The sequence below is a fragment of the Laetiporus sulphureus genome, assembly GCF_001632365.1.
Source record: "Laetiporus sulphureus 93-53 unplaced genomic scaffold LAESUscaffold_17, whole genome shotgun sequence".
In the NCBI taxonomy this organism is placed as follows: Eukaryota; Fungi; Basidiomycota; class Agaricomycetes; order Polyporales; family Laetiporaceae; genus Laetiporus; species Laetiporus sulphureus.
Window position 1 is genome coordinate 457,965 of NW_024468526.1, and position 12,595 is coordinate 470,559.

General features: G+C 51.4%; 6 protein-coding genes across 6 annotated transcripts; 3 read left to right on the forward strand and 3 right to left on the reverse strand.

Annotated features, from left to right (window-relative positions):
• Window positions 1-53: 53 nt before the first annotated feature.
• On the forward strand, window positions 54-3,577 carry LAESUDRAFT_758902 (uncharacterized protein; the record flags this gene model as incomplete). The annotated part of the gene is made up of 4 exons (XM_040912514.1): window positions 54-2,306; window positions 2,368-2,563; window positions 2,614-2,684; window positions 2,747-3,577. 4 exons carry the CDS (start codon window positions 54-56, stop codon window positions 3,575-3,577), a joined length of 3,351 nt encoding a protein of 1,116 aa, XP_040764841.1.
• Window positions 3,578-3,714: 137 nt separating this feature from the next.
• On the reverse strand, window positions 3,715-4,354 carry LAESUDRAFT_736639 (FKBP-like protein; the record flags this gene model as incomplete). Its single annotated transcript, XM_040910706.1, has 5 exons — window positions 3,715-3,834; window positions 3,897-3,937; window positions 3,995-4,049; window positions 4,102-4,197; window positions 4,256-4,354. The coding sequence occupies 5 exons, from the start codon at window positions 4,352-4,354 to the stop codon at window positions 3,715-3,717; spliced, it is 411 nt and encodes a 136-aa protein (XP_040764842.1).
• A 226-nt stretch (window positions 4,355-4,580) lies between these two features.
• On the forward strand, window positions 4,581-5,225 carry LAESUDRAFT_132785 (uncharacterized protein). Its single transcript, XM_040901292.1, has 4 exons — window positions 4,581-4,739; window positions 4,816-4,912; window positions 4,973-5,109; window positions 5,180-5,225. Exons 1-3 carry the CDS (start codon window positions 4,710-4,712, stop codon window positions 5,071-5,073), a joined length of 228 nt encoding a protein of 75 aa, XP_040764843.1. The 5' UTR covers window positions 4,581-4,709; the 3' UTR covers window positions 5,074-5,109; window positions 5,180-5,225.
• A 125-nt stretch (window positions 5,226-5,350) lies between these two features.
• On the forward strand, window positions 5,351-5,746 carry LAESUDRAFT_132807 (uncharacterized protein). Its single transcript, XM_040901293.1, has one exon. The coding sequence runs from the start codon at window positions 5,449-5,451 to the stop codon at window positions 5,653-5,655; it is 207 nt and encodes a 68-aa protein (XP_040764844.1). The 5' UTR covers window positions 5,351-5,448; the 3' UTR covers window positions 5,656-5,746.
• Window positions 5,747-6,426: 680 nt separating this feature from the next.
• On the reverse strand, window positions 6,427-9,673 carry LAESUDRAFT_132833 (uncharacterized protein). The gene is made up of 17 exons (XM_040901294.1): window positions 9,587-9,673; window positions 9,339-9,535; window positions 9,253-9,280; window positions 9,099-9,199; window positions 8,878-9,035; window positions 8,693-8,821; window positions 8,562-8,625; window positions 8,490-8,508; window positions 8,361-8,439; window positions 8,094-8,304; window positions 7,744-8,035; window positions 7,603-7,696; window positions 7,516-7,546; window positions 7,355-7,448; window positions 7,225-7,302; window positions 7,109-7,153; window positions 6,427-7,053 (listed from the first exon to the last, which is right to left on the reverse strand). Exons 2-17 carry the CDS (start codon window positions 9,482-9,484, stop codon window positions 6,568-6,570), a joined length of 2,055 nt encoding a protein of 684 aa, XP_040764845.1. The 5' UTR covers window positions 9,485-9,535; window positions 9,587-9,673; the 3' UTR covers window positions 6,427-6,567.
• Window positions 9,674-10,836: 1,163 nt separating this feature from the next.
• Window positions 10,837-11,121, reverse strand: LAESUDRAFT_652256 (uncharacterized protein; the record flags this gene model as incomplete). The annotated part of the gene is made up of 1 exon (XM_040904351.1): window positions 10,837-11,121. A coding segment is annotated over one exon (285 nt), but the record flags the coding sequence as incomplete, so codon positions are not given.
• Between the last annotated feature and the right edge of the window lie 1,474 nt (window positions 11,122-12,595).

Below are 12,595 nucleotides of genomic sequence, written 5' to 3' on the forward strand. Positions count from 1 at the left end.
ATCTAAATTGTAGGCATGCCAGTCCGGATGAGTCGGATATGGAAGATATGGAAATGTCCCTTCCTCCTACTCCTGCCCATCGGCCACCGACTCCGGACATCGCGAAGGCCATACAAATAGTACAGAATGCCCAAGATGCTCCCGATCGCATCGCATCGATGTCTCCAGTTCCCGGGCTAACCATTGGTATGCCGCAAGAAGTAGTCCCCAAAGAAGAGGCATCGTCCACGTCTCCGGAAGCCAGCCAGAATGACATTGTCCTTCACAGGCCTATTTCTGTCTCGCGCCGACGGTCGTTCACAGGCATGTCAGACATGGATATGTCTCCTCCACCCTCGCCTCACACGCCTGCCGAATCTATGTTCACTCTGGTCATTACGGAGCAAAACGATGATGGCCGTATTGATGCTCGCGGTCTCGGCCCATATACCGAGCAGATGGAGGAGCTCGATGCAGAAATTCCAGGTCTGACGCAGACTGAGATGGCAACTAGTATCAAGCACATCCGTGAAGCGATTCCCGAACTTCCGCCTTCGTCTCCTACAGTCTCGTCTATTCGAAGTACCCCACAACGTCGTCCCTCAGTCGAGGAGCTTCCCCCTATTGACGGGGAGCTGGCTGTCAGCCGACCTGAGGACCACGCTCATGTCGTCGGACCCGAAATGACAGAAGAAGCGGACAACGTCGCTAAGGCTTCAACACCGGTTGCAGAAAATGTTGTGAAGCAAGATCAATCTCATGTATCTGACGGGCAACTGCCTCTGCCTACGACCCTTGACGGTACCGCGAAAGAAAAACATTCTCTCGTGCCTCATGACCGAACATCTCTGCCTACCCTTCCGGACAAGGCTGCAGATGACGAATATCCTCGCGTAGTCGAAGAACAGTCGACTCTGCGTGCGGACGAAGATATCACCATGGATGACGTTCGTCCTCATGTAGTTCTCGCACAACCATCAGCACCTAAGCAGACAGCGCGCCTTGTCGCTCAGCAGTTCGAAGCCGATAGTAGGCCTGTGCAGACAGACGGCGTGCCGATTGAGGAAGACGCGGCCGAAAATAGGTCTAGGCAACCGAATGGCGTTACAGTTGAGCAAGTCGCAGCTGAGAACAGACCTGCACAGCCCAAGGATGTTGCGATGGAGCAACTTGGATCCGGCATTAGACCGGAGACGCAGGAAACCATCTCTTTGTATGATGGTCTCCGAATGGTTGTGATGGCTCGGCTGCGTCATGACCGCCAGACGAAAGAAGAGCGCGTTCAACCGGTCCTCATAGGCAACCTCACAATCGCTGGATTCCCAACGTCTCGAGAACGAACGTCTCCTAGATCGGTCATGCGGGAGGTCTTTGATGGAGAATGGATGCAGACAAAAAGGGAAGATTTTATCAGAGCCAGGCCATCCTTGGAGACACTCTTCGCTGAGCGACAGGCAGTCATCACAAGAAAGGTGCAGAAGCTGCGTGAAGAATACCTGGCTTTGAATGAACGTTGGAAAGTCCACTGCGCCAAGCTGGATGAGGTCGCGAAGGCCGCTGCTTTATCGGAGGCCGCTGCAAACGCTGGAAGAACGACACGACGCTCAGCTGCTATGGGCGATGCTGTTCGAACAGACCTCGAAATGGAGCAAATTATCGCCAGCCTCGGCAACGAAGAGCTTACCGATGCGAACCACCTTGGTGCTCGAAATGCTGCAACGATCCCTGATATGGTATCCGTTACGAATGGCTCAGTAACCTACTTGTTCGACGACACGAATAACGAAGTCGATGATCCCGCCACATTCTATGCACCCGAGACCGGCTTTGATGACTGGACCAAAGAAGAGAAAACGATCCTCCTGGAGAAGTATGTGTTGTACCCGAAGCAGTTCGGGGTCATCGCGGATTTCCTGCCCAACAAGACTCCCGCCCAATGTGTCACGTACTACTACCTGCACAAGAACAAAATCGTCAACTTCCGTGAGATTCTCTCGCAGCACACGGCGAGTAAACGGAAGCGCGGCGGCAGACGTGCTGCCAAAAAGAAGGCCAATGCTCTGTTGACTGATATTCGCGATCATGATGCGGAGGTTTTGAGAGGTTCCACCACATCCGGATATGCGACACGCCGCAAGCGAGCTCCGAGGAATACTGATGGCGAATCCAGGCGGCCTGCTGTTTCTCGCCGGAGCACGGCTCAGGCAGGCAATTCCACCACGCCGACGCCAGATCCAGAGGTCGAGCCGCGGCGCAGACGAAGAACGACCAGGCCGACCGCACGCGCAGTCGCAGCGATGGAACAGGAGGCCGAGGAGGAGTCTGCGGTGTGTGGTGTAGTTGAAGTCACGCGTTCTTTTGAGGAATTGACATCATACGTCAATGCAGCAGGAATTTGAGATGAAGACGGTGAAGCGGGTCCGGAGGAGTCGTAAGGTCAGGTCGACAGAGACTGTCGTTTCTCCCATCGTGCCGGAGGAGGTGCAGATGTTGTTCAGTGAAACGAAGTTCATCGACCAAACGGAGCTAACGGCTCGAAAGAAGATTACTCCAGGCATGGTCTATTGGTCCGAAGAAGACAAAGGTGGGCACATCAGGGTAACTGCGATGGATATCGGCTAATCAGTGTGCTAGAGCTTTTTCTAGATCTCCTGGCTCAACATGGTGCTGATTTCAAGCGTATAGCTGCCTCGATGCCCAATAAGGTATGTGTGCTTCTTTGCTTATGAAACTCGCGTGCAGATAACTAAGCCTGACTGACGCATAGACTACTATTCAAGTCAGCGCGTATTATAAGAGCAATCTCGCTGAACTGAATTTAGCCAAAGTAGTGGCCAATGCACCAAAGCGGTCCTCATCTCCCGATGGGGTCTCAGACGCCTACAAGGATGCTTCTGTCCCCGGCTCTGGCGTCATCACTCCGACCACGGGACGGTCGACGCCGCAGCTCTCTGCATTTGGCTTTGGAATGTCTCGCGCAACTGACGATGCCACCGGATCCCCCGCAATGCAGCAGACAGCGACAGCGACGGAAAGAAGTCGGGAAGCTTCCCTTGCACTTCCCCGCTCGGTGACAAGCGCCACTCCTTCATCTTATGGGATTCAAACCCGTCCGGCCTCTGTTGGCTGTGTGCGAGTGCCGTACGGTGCGATGTCGGAGTTTCCAGAGCATGCCCTCCCTCCGCACATGCGGTCCTCGCCATCCGCACCTCCGCATCCGCTGGCAGCTGGACCTATCATCGGCGACAGCAGCAGCTTCGTCAGCCCGCTGCCCACCAACGGCGCCCCTGCAACGCTAACGATGACGTTCCCTTCGAGCTTCGCATACGCGAATTTGTCGCCGTCGCACTTCGCCGGCGACCAGCGGCCGGCGATGCGTGCCACGTTCATGCGCGGCGTCACGCCGTCCAGTGCGCCATCGAGTTCGACAATGACGTTTGATTCGTCCACGTTCACACAGCATGCATGGACACTACGGACGACGCCAAATGACTTAGTTCCGGGGATGCCTGCCACGCTGCAGACGACAGATGATCTCGTGGCGTATATTGAGCATCGCACACGCATGGCGGGGGAACGACCTTCAGACTTTATGTAGGACTCACCGGGTCTTGGCTCGCAGAACGTTTGCTATTTTACTATACGGATTCAATTTGTGCTCGTCCAGATATTGTGCTGCGCATATCTTTGTTGAATAATATACACGAACGCCGCTTTATTAATCAAGCGTTATGGTCAGCGGCGTCCCTCGACCATGATGATGTGGTATCCAAAACTCGTCTTCACGAGCGGAGAGAGGATCGGCTTGTCGACTGTCGAGGGCTCAAGTGCGAACGCTGCGTCCTGGAAGGGTCCCTGAACGATATATGGATGTCTGAGTAAACATCAAGGATTGCTACACAGACGGCGATGCTTACCACCATGGATCCTCGAGTCATCCAGCCGAGACTACCGCCAGCTACAGGATGTAGATTATAAGTATACCTGCAAGGACGAACATGACTTCGCCTCATACCTTTGGCCTTGTCTTCCGAATATTCTTGCGCAACTTTGTCGAACCGTTGTCCCTCCTTGGGTAGTTATCAGAGATCAGATGGATCAGTACAGAACCCGTTGACATGCCTGTATCTTTTGCAAGGCCTCTGTTGCCCTTGAGTGCTTCTCACACAGTATGTGGCGCACGTTGACTGCTGTCGCTGGCTTCAAACCGCCCTTTCCCTGCTTATCAGTTGGTTAACATATATTCAGCCCTAACGTAGTCGATCGCGTCAATCACCTTCGGCTTTTCTGCAGCGTCCTCGCTCTTGGAGTTACCTTTTCCTGCTTTCTTGTCTGCGGGTTTCTTCTCTGCTGTAGCAGCACCCTTCTTCGGCATGACGGTAGGAGACAGCGTTACATTTCCAAGTTGGCGCTCGACCTCGCAGACTAAATAAGATAATGACGATGCTTCTTCCCTTGATCCATTGACCATATCATGTCTTCCATGCCTATTGATTCTGTCGCAACTCGAAATGCTGCATGTTGAACAAACAGCATAGACCTGACGACGAGGGTGAATTTGAAGACGAATTTGACTCCACGAACGCTTAGCGTTCGTCTGATGTCATGCGCTCTTGCGACCGCACGCTGCTAGTAGGATTCTGTCACCAACCCTTTTACCCTCCCGGTCTACAAGGAAATACCTCTATATTATACCCTCTGTCACATCGTCGTCTGTCTTTTGTGAGCAAATGAGCTCGAGAACAAAAAGCAAGCCGTTGGTGGGTAGCATATTCTCTGGTCTATACTGCAATGGCCCAAGCGAGATATTCTCATCCTCCGGGACGTTACGTGCAGGCTATAGCTACTGTCGTTGGTAGTCTTGCCACACTCGGATACATGTATATTGCTGGCATGCAGATCAAGAAGGAAGAAGGGTCTGCATCAATCTTCAGTGCGTTCAGATTGCTGCTGTCAAGTCTATGGTGATTCATCATTTCATGGTCTTCTACAGAGGAACCTAAGGGACCGGGCAACCTCACGAATTCAGGGAGTGATGCGCGGATGAGTTCTGCTGCTGTACGATCAGCAGTACACGGGGATCGGAAATCGTGATGTTCAAAATGTCGAAAGGGACAGTATACGTCAAAAGTGTGCAAGTAATCATAATCACACGCGCTCTCCAGTTTGTGACATTGCCTTCGCGGCGGATTGCGGTCAGCGTGTGTAAAATGGGAGCAACAGGTGGATGCTGACAGTCGCCATGTCGGGAGCGATGAGGCCGGCATACGCATCCCGCATGAACACAGCGTTTGGTGATGATACGTAGTGTCCCTGCAAGCCACAAATTCACCCCTCAGCCAATACTTCTTCCCACACCGGTTCGCGATGACTCTTTGATACAAATCTGGTGATGTACCGGTGGGCCACCGTCTTGTTTCCTAGGCTTTCCTCCCCGGTCTTATCCACAGTACTCTCTGTGCACGTCTCATGATACAGCAATCTTATACATCGAGAGCCAGCCTGAAGGAAGAGAAGAAGATGGAGTTCGGCTCCTCCCCAAAACGACAGAACACCACTATGCCAAAGAATGCGAGCTCCTCCTCTGGCGCTTTCACTCATCGTCTCAAGCTTGACATCTATAAACAAGTCCAGGGTCCATCCGAACGATCTTTTGAGTCTCTTGCGAAGGACTGACGGAGTTCCACTAACGGTCTGACCAGTCGACCTGTATAGTTGCCGAGGTACCGCTCGGGATGCTACTGTCAGCCTCCGATGACATATCCTTGGCTGTTTGAAAGAGTCCAAGATGGGCAGAGTCGTGCGTCCAAGCTGGCACAACCGTCGCGGACGTAATAATCTGATAACATCAGATTAGCAAAACCTTTCGAAGAAAGCACAGATCTGCCTCGTCGAGATATTTCTGGCGGTCTATTTCACGTACGTCTCGAGCTTAACCCATATCTTCTTGCCGGTCGCTGTAGTGGTAAAGCTGAACGCCCATTTCGCGCAGTCCTCCATACGAGCGTTGTATAACACCCGGTTAAGCAGGACCCGGGTGGCTTGTTGCTCAGCGTTTCGAGCGTCAGAAGGTGCCAGCTCCTGAAAATTCATCACCCGACCGTGATGGTGAAGTTCTGTTCACGCAGATACGAGGGAATTTTGAAACATAGGTGGCGGATATATACATATATAAATCTGAAGCTCGTTCCCATTCCCGGCGTCCATTACAGGTGGTCCAACGGCCTTGACCTCTCCTGCATTTACACTTATCATCACGGATGAGACGCGCCGGGAAGTGATTCACACAATCGCGCTGTTCATACATTCAGACGTGTCATCAACCCCCCTGAGGTGCCAGCGTAACCCCCTCCTCGTTGCACGCCGAATGACAGATCCCGCCGTGAGGTATCAAGATTGTTCTGTTCAAACAAGCAGTATACGAAAATCGAACGAGGGAATATGTACATACAAATCTTCATACAGAGCCAATGTCCCAGATCGCGTCTGCCCAAGAGTATACCCATTGAAATAATGACCCTGAGCTAATCCTATTTGGCATGGATCGCGGACCGATGAGGGACACGATCTGATTATGTCTGCTTATCGTTAGGCTGGTGGACCTGTATGATATTGGCTATCCCGCCACAAAACTGGATCGACCATCTCGACTTGCGTAAACGCGGAGTTGTAATAGTTATCCGGGGACTGGTCTAATGTCGACATATCCGAGGCGAAATGCTCAAAGAAAAACTCGAATCCTTGCCGAGGGAAAGCGTAAGACGGTGCGCCATGCCCAGCCATCAGGTTATCGACGGCATGCGCCTGGCGCTGGGCAGCCTGAGAAGTACTCATAACTGGGTTGTTTGAAGGCGCGTTGTGACGCGTAGAGGGATCAACGACCGTTGTCGATGTCTCTGTGTTGGCAGTGGAGGTGGTGACGGACTTGAGCAGGGCGGTTAGAAATCTTGCATGAACAGCCGGAACGTGAGTCGAGTCTAGAGCAACCCGTTTATAGTGTTCAATAAGCATCGCCACGTCCTCGATGACGTGTGTGCGTAGGATCGGGTCTATGTTGAATCGAGCCTTGAGCAACTGAGATAAATACTATCAGTATGATATGGAGAGAGAGGACATGAGCCATACGCACCCTCACGAGAGATGCGGCCGCCAGTGTCAAGTAGAAAAACTGAGGCTAGGATGACCGAGTTATTGAGCAATCAGCAACACGCCACAACGCTCATTTCAAGCATAAGGCAAGCCTACCTCGATCGCATAAGGAAACCGCTCGATGGGATAAACCTTGACACAAAGATGGATGACCGCACGGCCCGCTTGTATGGACTGAGGCTTGATACGTTTATATGCCATGACTACCATCAAAATGTGTACTTACACGTTCCAACACATCGAAGGACGATGACGCATCCAGTTTCTCCGCAAGGTGTATGCCTACTCCGAGGATTGCCATCCGCAATGTATTTGCCGTGCTGCCCATATTATATGGTGAGCCCGCCATGTAGTATAAGCATTCTCCGAGATGACGCCCAAACTCACAGTTGAACCATCACGTCAAGCCGAAGAGACGCTATCACAGCATATATTTCAGAGGCTATGCAATCGCATGAGGAAAAGCACACTTACTCTTCGCTATTTCTGCGGTAGGCTGCCTCCAGTCAGAAGCCAGTTTGGCGAGCTTTTGGTCGTAGTCCAAAACTGCCGCGATAGAGGCGCCATGCTGCATAACAATGTAGTTGCAGACTTACTTCCAGAAGAGCTACTCACCTGAGCTTGATCCGAGTCGATGGCGTGATAAAACTGGGTAACGAGCGTACCTATATCGATGCATGCACAGAGATATATATCTGACAAGTGATCGACCGAGGACCACTTGAAGCTCTTCGGGAACGTACGGGCAATGTAATCATTTGCGTTTAGCAAGGATTTTCTTCCGGTCTGTATACAGTGCGACATATCAACGCCGATCACTTGCAACCAGGTACGCATGCGGTTCAGTCTTTCCCGTTCGCTGCAGCTTGGCGGTGGTGCCTTGTCCAATTGAAGATCCTGGGCTATTCTATAAAGACATGTCAACAACAAGTTGGTCAAACATCACTATTGCTGCGATAACGTACCGACTTGCCAAGCCGGCTAATAGCGAACCTCTGCCCTCGGACCACTTTTTTACTGGGCCAGGAAACACGGCCATCAATACATAAGCCTGGCAGGTCTCGATGGTTTTACGGCCTTCTCTCAGTGCTTCGGCGGCAGCGTCAGACGCGTATTCCATAGCTAAATGATGCAGCCTTGGCCTATAAGTCCAAAAACGGGAAGAAATGGCAATGACTGTTGTTTCATTCCGATGTTACATAGTGTAAAAACCTCACGAAGTATCAACTCACTGACTGTAAATAATAAAGGAGAGCTTGACAAGACACGTTGTGGAGTGTGCAGAACAGGATCCAGTAACGGAACCGATGGCTGACCGGCCTTCAATATCGAATGTACAGTTGATCGAGGGGAATACATACATTCAAGTTATTGAAGTAGCTGCGGATTGGGTGAGCGAGAATGAATCAGAAACAGGCATCTCTAACACTTACAAACTAAACAGCGTGTCTATGTCACTGGGACTAAACAGGCCGCATTTCAGGATACCAACATGTACTGAAAGGGCCGAGAGTGAGATATGTGTGGCAGCATAATGCTGATTTGCGTCATCGAAGGAACATACCGCCAGTAGTTATGGACGAGGATGGAGCCCGGCAAAGCATTGTGGAGCACCCTATGGTGAACGCATCCGCCGACTCGACACCGTAAGATGGTGGCGATCTGCGGAGGATTGTTGCGTTTCGTTGGATACCTGAAATGGAAAGAGTCATCGCATTTTGCATAATTCGATCGTGGGCTAAGACGCACTGTCAGTGTCAATTGGGACCATAGCGGCAGCTTCCACCTCAGCCTCAGTTATGAGATGACGGTATTTCGACAGAGCTCTCATTTCATCCAACTGGCGCAGAAGTGTCTGTATCTGTTGATCCTGCAATTGCGATCGCCTCACTAGGTCCTCGTGAGTACTACAAGGGTTCCATAATCAGTTTCACGACGATATTTTGAGAGCCGTTCCATGTTCAACTTACGGCGCAGGTCGTCGTTTCTTTCGTCCAGTCAAAATGCATTCATGGCTATTGAGTTTGCATCTCATGCACGTGTTCTCCTCCGGAATGAACTCACAGCGGATCTAGCAGACATCAGGACGACCATAGACGCTGATGACCGACCGCAGCATCTCGCCTTCAGTGATTTACATTGAACACAAGCACTAGCTCTTGAGTCCATATACATTACTTTAGTTACCAAGTGAGAAGCACACCACTTACGGTCTACGTGTAGGCGGACAACCTGAGCCCTCGCTCCTTTCACCGCTCAATTGTGCATCGCTATGGGCGCTATCATTATCACGTTTCCGGTTGTGAGACATAGTGCTGATTGATCTAGTCGATGACCAGAGTCCACGATAAAGCATGCGAAGTCCGAGGGGGGAGGAGGCCAGGGTAGTGATCAAGCTTGTTCACAACTATATATCCGGTGCTCAGTAAGAAATATCAGCTCTGTTATAAGCGCTTACTGCGTGCTCGGCAATGGAATCAAAATTACGGCAAGCCGACGGGTCATTACTCACTTGATGACAAAAAAGGTTAGGAGAGTATGCCAATGCTGATCTCCGAGAACACACGGCGGCGGTTTTCATGACGATTCCCCACAAGAGGTGCGGTGTTGTTGATGTGAGGCGGGGAACAACCGACTCGCGACTTGCCGATACTATTTCCACACAGCTGACACCGTTCGAGCGATTAGAACACGGTTTCAACAATCTGCCGGCCGCCGATAGCATCTATGAACAGTTCGGTACTACCTGCTGCGTCCTACTGAGCCCGCGTTTTCTACAATCGACAGTGCACCAGAAGGCGACATACAAACGCTTTGATGAATGGGCCACCAGCGTCTGGGTGAATCCCCGTAGAGCGCTCGCGGCGGCGCATCGGAGAAGGGAGTGCTTATAGCACGTTAGCAACCCGCCTGCATGATGAAGGTGAAACTCACGACGGTCATAACTATCGAGAAACGGAGGACACATTATTTATGGACCGATATCATCGGAGAATCGAGATTCACTTCTCGGTTAGCATAAGCGAGACCCAATCGGAGGACTTCTACAGCCTGATTTTTACTGAATGATGGACAAGCTACGTGTGACATTATGGTTATGTGATGGCTCCGAGGGGGCGTACCTTGCTTGCACTGAGAAAGTTCCTTTGTCGGCTAGGACTGCTGCAACAAAAATATGATCGTCAGGGCCATCATGTCTTTGGTCGCGTGTGGAAATGAGGACAACCAGATGATCTAACGATTCAACCGCTAGAACTTTAGGTATCTTTCCGCGGAACAATCCGACCCTCCGTATAGTTGAGCTTGGCGGAACGCATGAGTATATCCATCATACCTGTCTCGGGCGATGGGATTGTATCCTTAACGCTCGCGGCTATCGCAAAAAAAGGAAAGTTTGAGCAACCTTCAATGGTCGGAGACAGAATTTGGCCGCGTTATGATGCATCATTCGGCATTGGACTAGACGCCGTAGCAACATCTTCTCGTTTGCACAACCAGGAGCACATTGTTATGAGCGCAAATTACAGATATTGCGCTATTGATATACCACGCCGCAGTTACGCCGCAGTAGACAGGCCGTGACTTCTTGCTTCTACGCGAATGCATTTGCTTGTGTTCTTGCAAGCCGTCCTTCAAACACAGAAGCATGCACGGTCCCCATACGTCCCTGAGTTCGTTCAGGGTCAGCAAATGATCATGATAGCGCATTCAGCCGCACTTACGTCCGCACTTTTTCCATGGTTCCGCGTTGCCGCACGTAAAGCACTTCTGCCAGGGTCCCATACGCGTGCTTCGCATTTCGTCTTCCAGGTTGACTTCCTCGAAGAAGTCTCCTGGAACGTCGACGCGAAGCTGGCACAGATCTTCAAAGCTTCTGATAGTCTCATGTCCGCCTGACGGCACAAGACTGCTGTTAGTATATCCATCGGTCAGATACATCCGCCCGGTATCCGGATCAGTGTGAAGGCGGCTCTGTGCACGATAGATAGGAAAGTCCTACGTGAGGACGGGCTTCCGCTTCAGGTCCGGAGTCGAATGCTCTAGAACGAACGTCCCGGCAAAATATGTGAAAAACGAGCAGAACCCCATTGACACGAAGAGAGTTGGTAGTCAGGTTATATCCCCCACATAGGACAGCCGCATTGAGATCGGGTTTCCGCTGGAAGACGCTCAAGATCAGAATCAACCCTGACGAGTGGAAAGCACCACTGACGAAAGTCCAAGCCATTTTCGTTCACGGGAAACGGACGTTGCCCGCCATCCTCTCCCAGCACCACTCCCCTCTGCGGGTATCCTAGCTCCAGAGATCGTCATATGCGTGTGACTGTGCAGCCGCATGGGGCTCGTGGAACATCTGCGCTGCAGACTGGTCCGCTGTTCCCAGAAAATGTACACTCTCACTCCCTTCCCATCGAGTCAGCTCCCTAGAAATTCCTTGCTCCTGGCTAATCGTTGTCAGGGACCGCTGTACTAGGAGTGCTGGAACGAGCTCTCATTTTCATGTCTCCAAGTTAAGCACCACAAAGGCGTCGCACTTGAATTTACGCTTCTAAATTGAGCCGCCGAAAATGCACATGCCTCCACGGACGATGTGCAGCGGGAAGTCGGAGAGAACCGCCCCTTCGACTAGCCTCGGCAGCGGCTTGCCCGCTTCATCGAGGTATGATACGTGGATTTTCCCCCAGCGCTCGTTGACAAGGCTGGAACACGAACTCGTCGGGTGCCGTTGAATGTATAGGAGAGGTTCTTCTGGACGGCTATTGCGTATTAAAAAAGGACGATTTAAGCCAGGAAGGTGATTTTCGCCATCCACGCAGATTCTTTGAGTCGAGATGACGGATATCGGTACACACAGAACGTCCCATTTTTATTCCTTCGACCACACAAGGCGAACTTCAAAAAATGTAAAGATCAGAGTTATTCGTGCATGGCCCTGATGATCAAGTGTCGTTACTTTTCCATCAGAATTTGCAAAAGAACGTGCGAGGTGCGATGTTCTTGCCCACAATCGGGATGACGCAATTGCGTGAGAGCCTTGAACGACTCACCCGATAGGAGAGCGGCGGAGGAGGGGGATCAAGCTTCACAGAACAATTGTCAATAACATCATCTTCCACAACTCGGGGGTAAGCGGCTGCTCCAATATTCCAAAGAGCCAAGGCGGTGTCCGTTGCCCTGACCAATGCAGTGCTGCGGTCAAAAATAAAATCTTGTTGCGCTGGCTCCAGGACCCTTAGTTCCGCAATCCATATAAAGTTGGTGACGCCAGATAGATTTGCCACCAAAGAATGGCTTACTTGTCGTGAATCGCGCGTTGTTATACAACACAACCACCTCCACGATGCGACCCCGCACTTGAGAGGACCAATCCACGCCAGCTTCATCTAGGTCTCCGACCTGACCTCGCCATCCTGAGCAGGCGTAAATTGAATCGTCGTAGTCCTCCATAATGAATTCTCGATAGCTG

Excerpts from the sequence above, each read along its gene's own strand:
- LAESUDRAFT_132785 (XM_040901292.1), top strand. The coding sequence starts at position 4,710 with ATGAGCTCGAGAACAAAAAGCAAGCCGTTG. Across the intron at positions 4,740-4,815 it reads GAACAAAAAGCAAGCCGTTG|GCTATAGCTACTGTCGTTGG; the intron begins GTGGGTAGCATA and ends CGTTACGTGCAG. Across the intron at positions 4,913-4,972 it reads AGGGTCTGCATCAATCTTCA|AGGAACCTAAGGGACCGGGC; the intron begins GTGCGTTCAGAT and ends GGTCTTCTACAG.
- LAESUDRAFT_132807 (XM_040901293.1), top strand. The coding sequence starts at position 5,449 with ATGATACAGCAATCTTATACATCGAGAGCCAGCCTGAAGGAAGAGAAG.
- LAESUDRAFT_132833 (XM_040901294.1), bottom strand. The coding sequence starts at position 9,484 with ATGCTTTATCGTGGACTCTGGTCATCGACTAGATCAATCAGCACTATG. Across the intron at positions 8,626-8,692 it reads CTCGTCCATAACTACTGGCG|TACATGTTGGTATCCTGAAA; the intron begins GTATGTTCCTTC and ends CGGCCCTTTCAG. Across the intron at positions 7,547-7,602 it reads TACCGCAGAAATAGCGAAGA|CGTCTCTTCGGCTTGACGTG; the intron begins GTAAGTGTGCTT and ends ATGCTGTGATAG.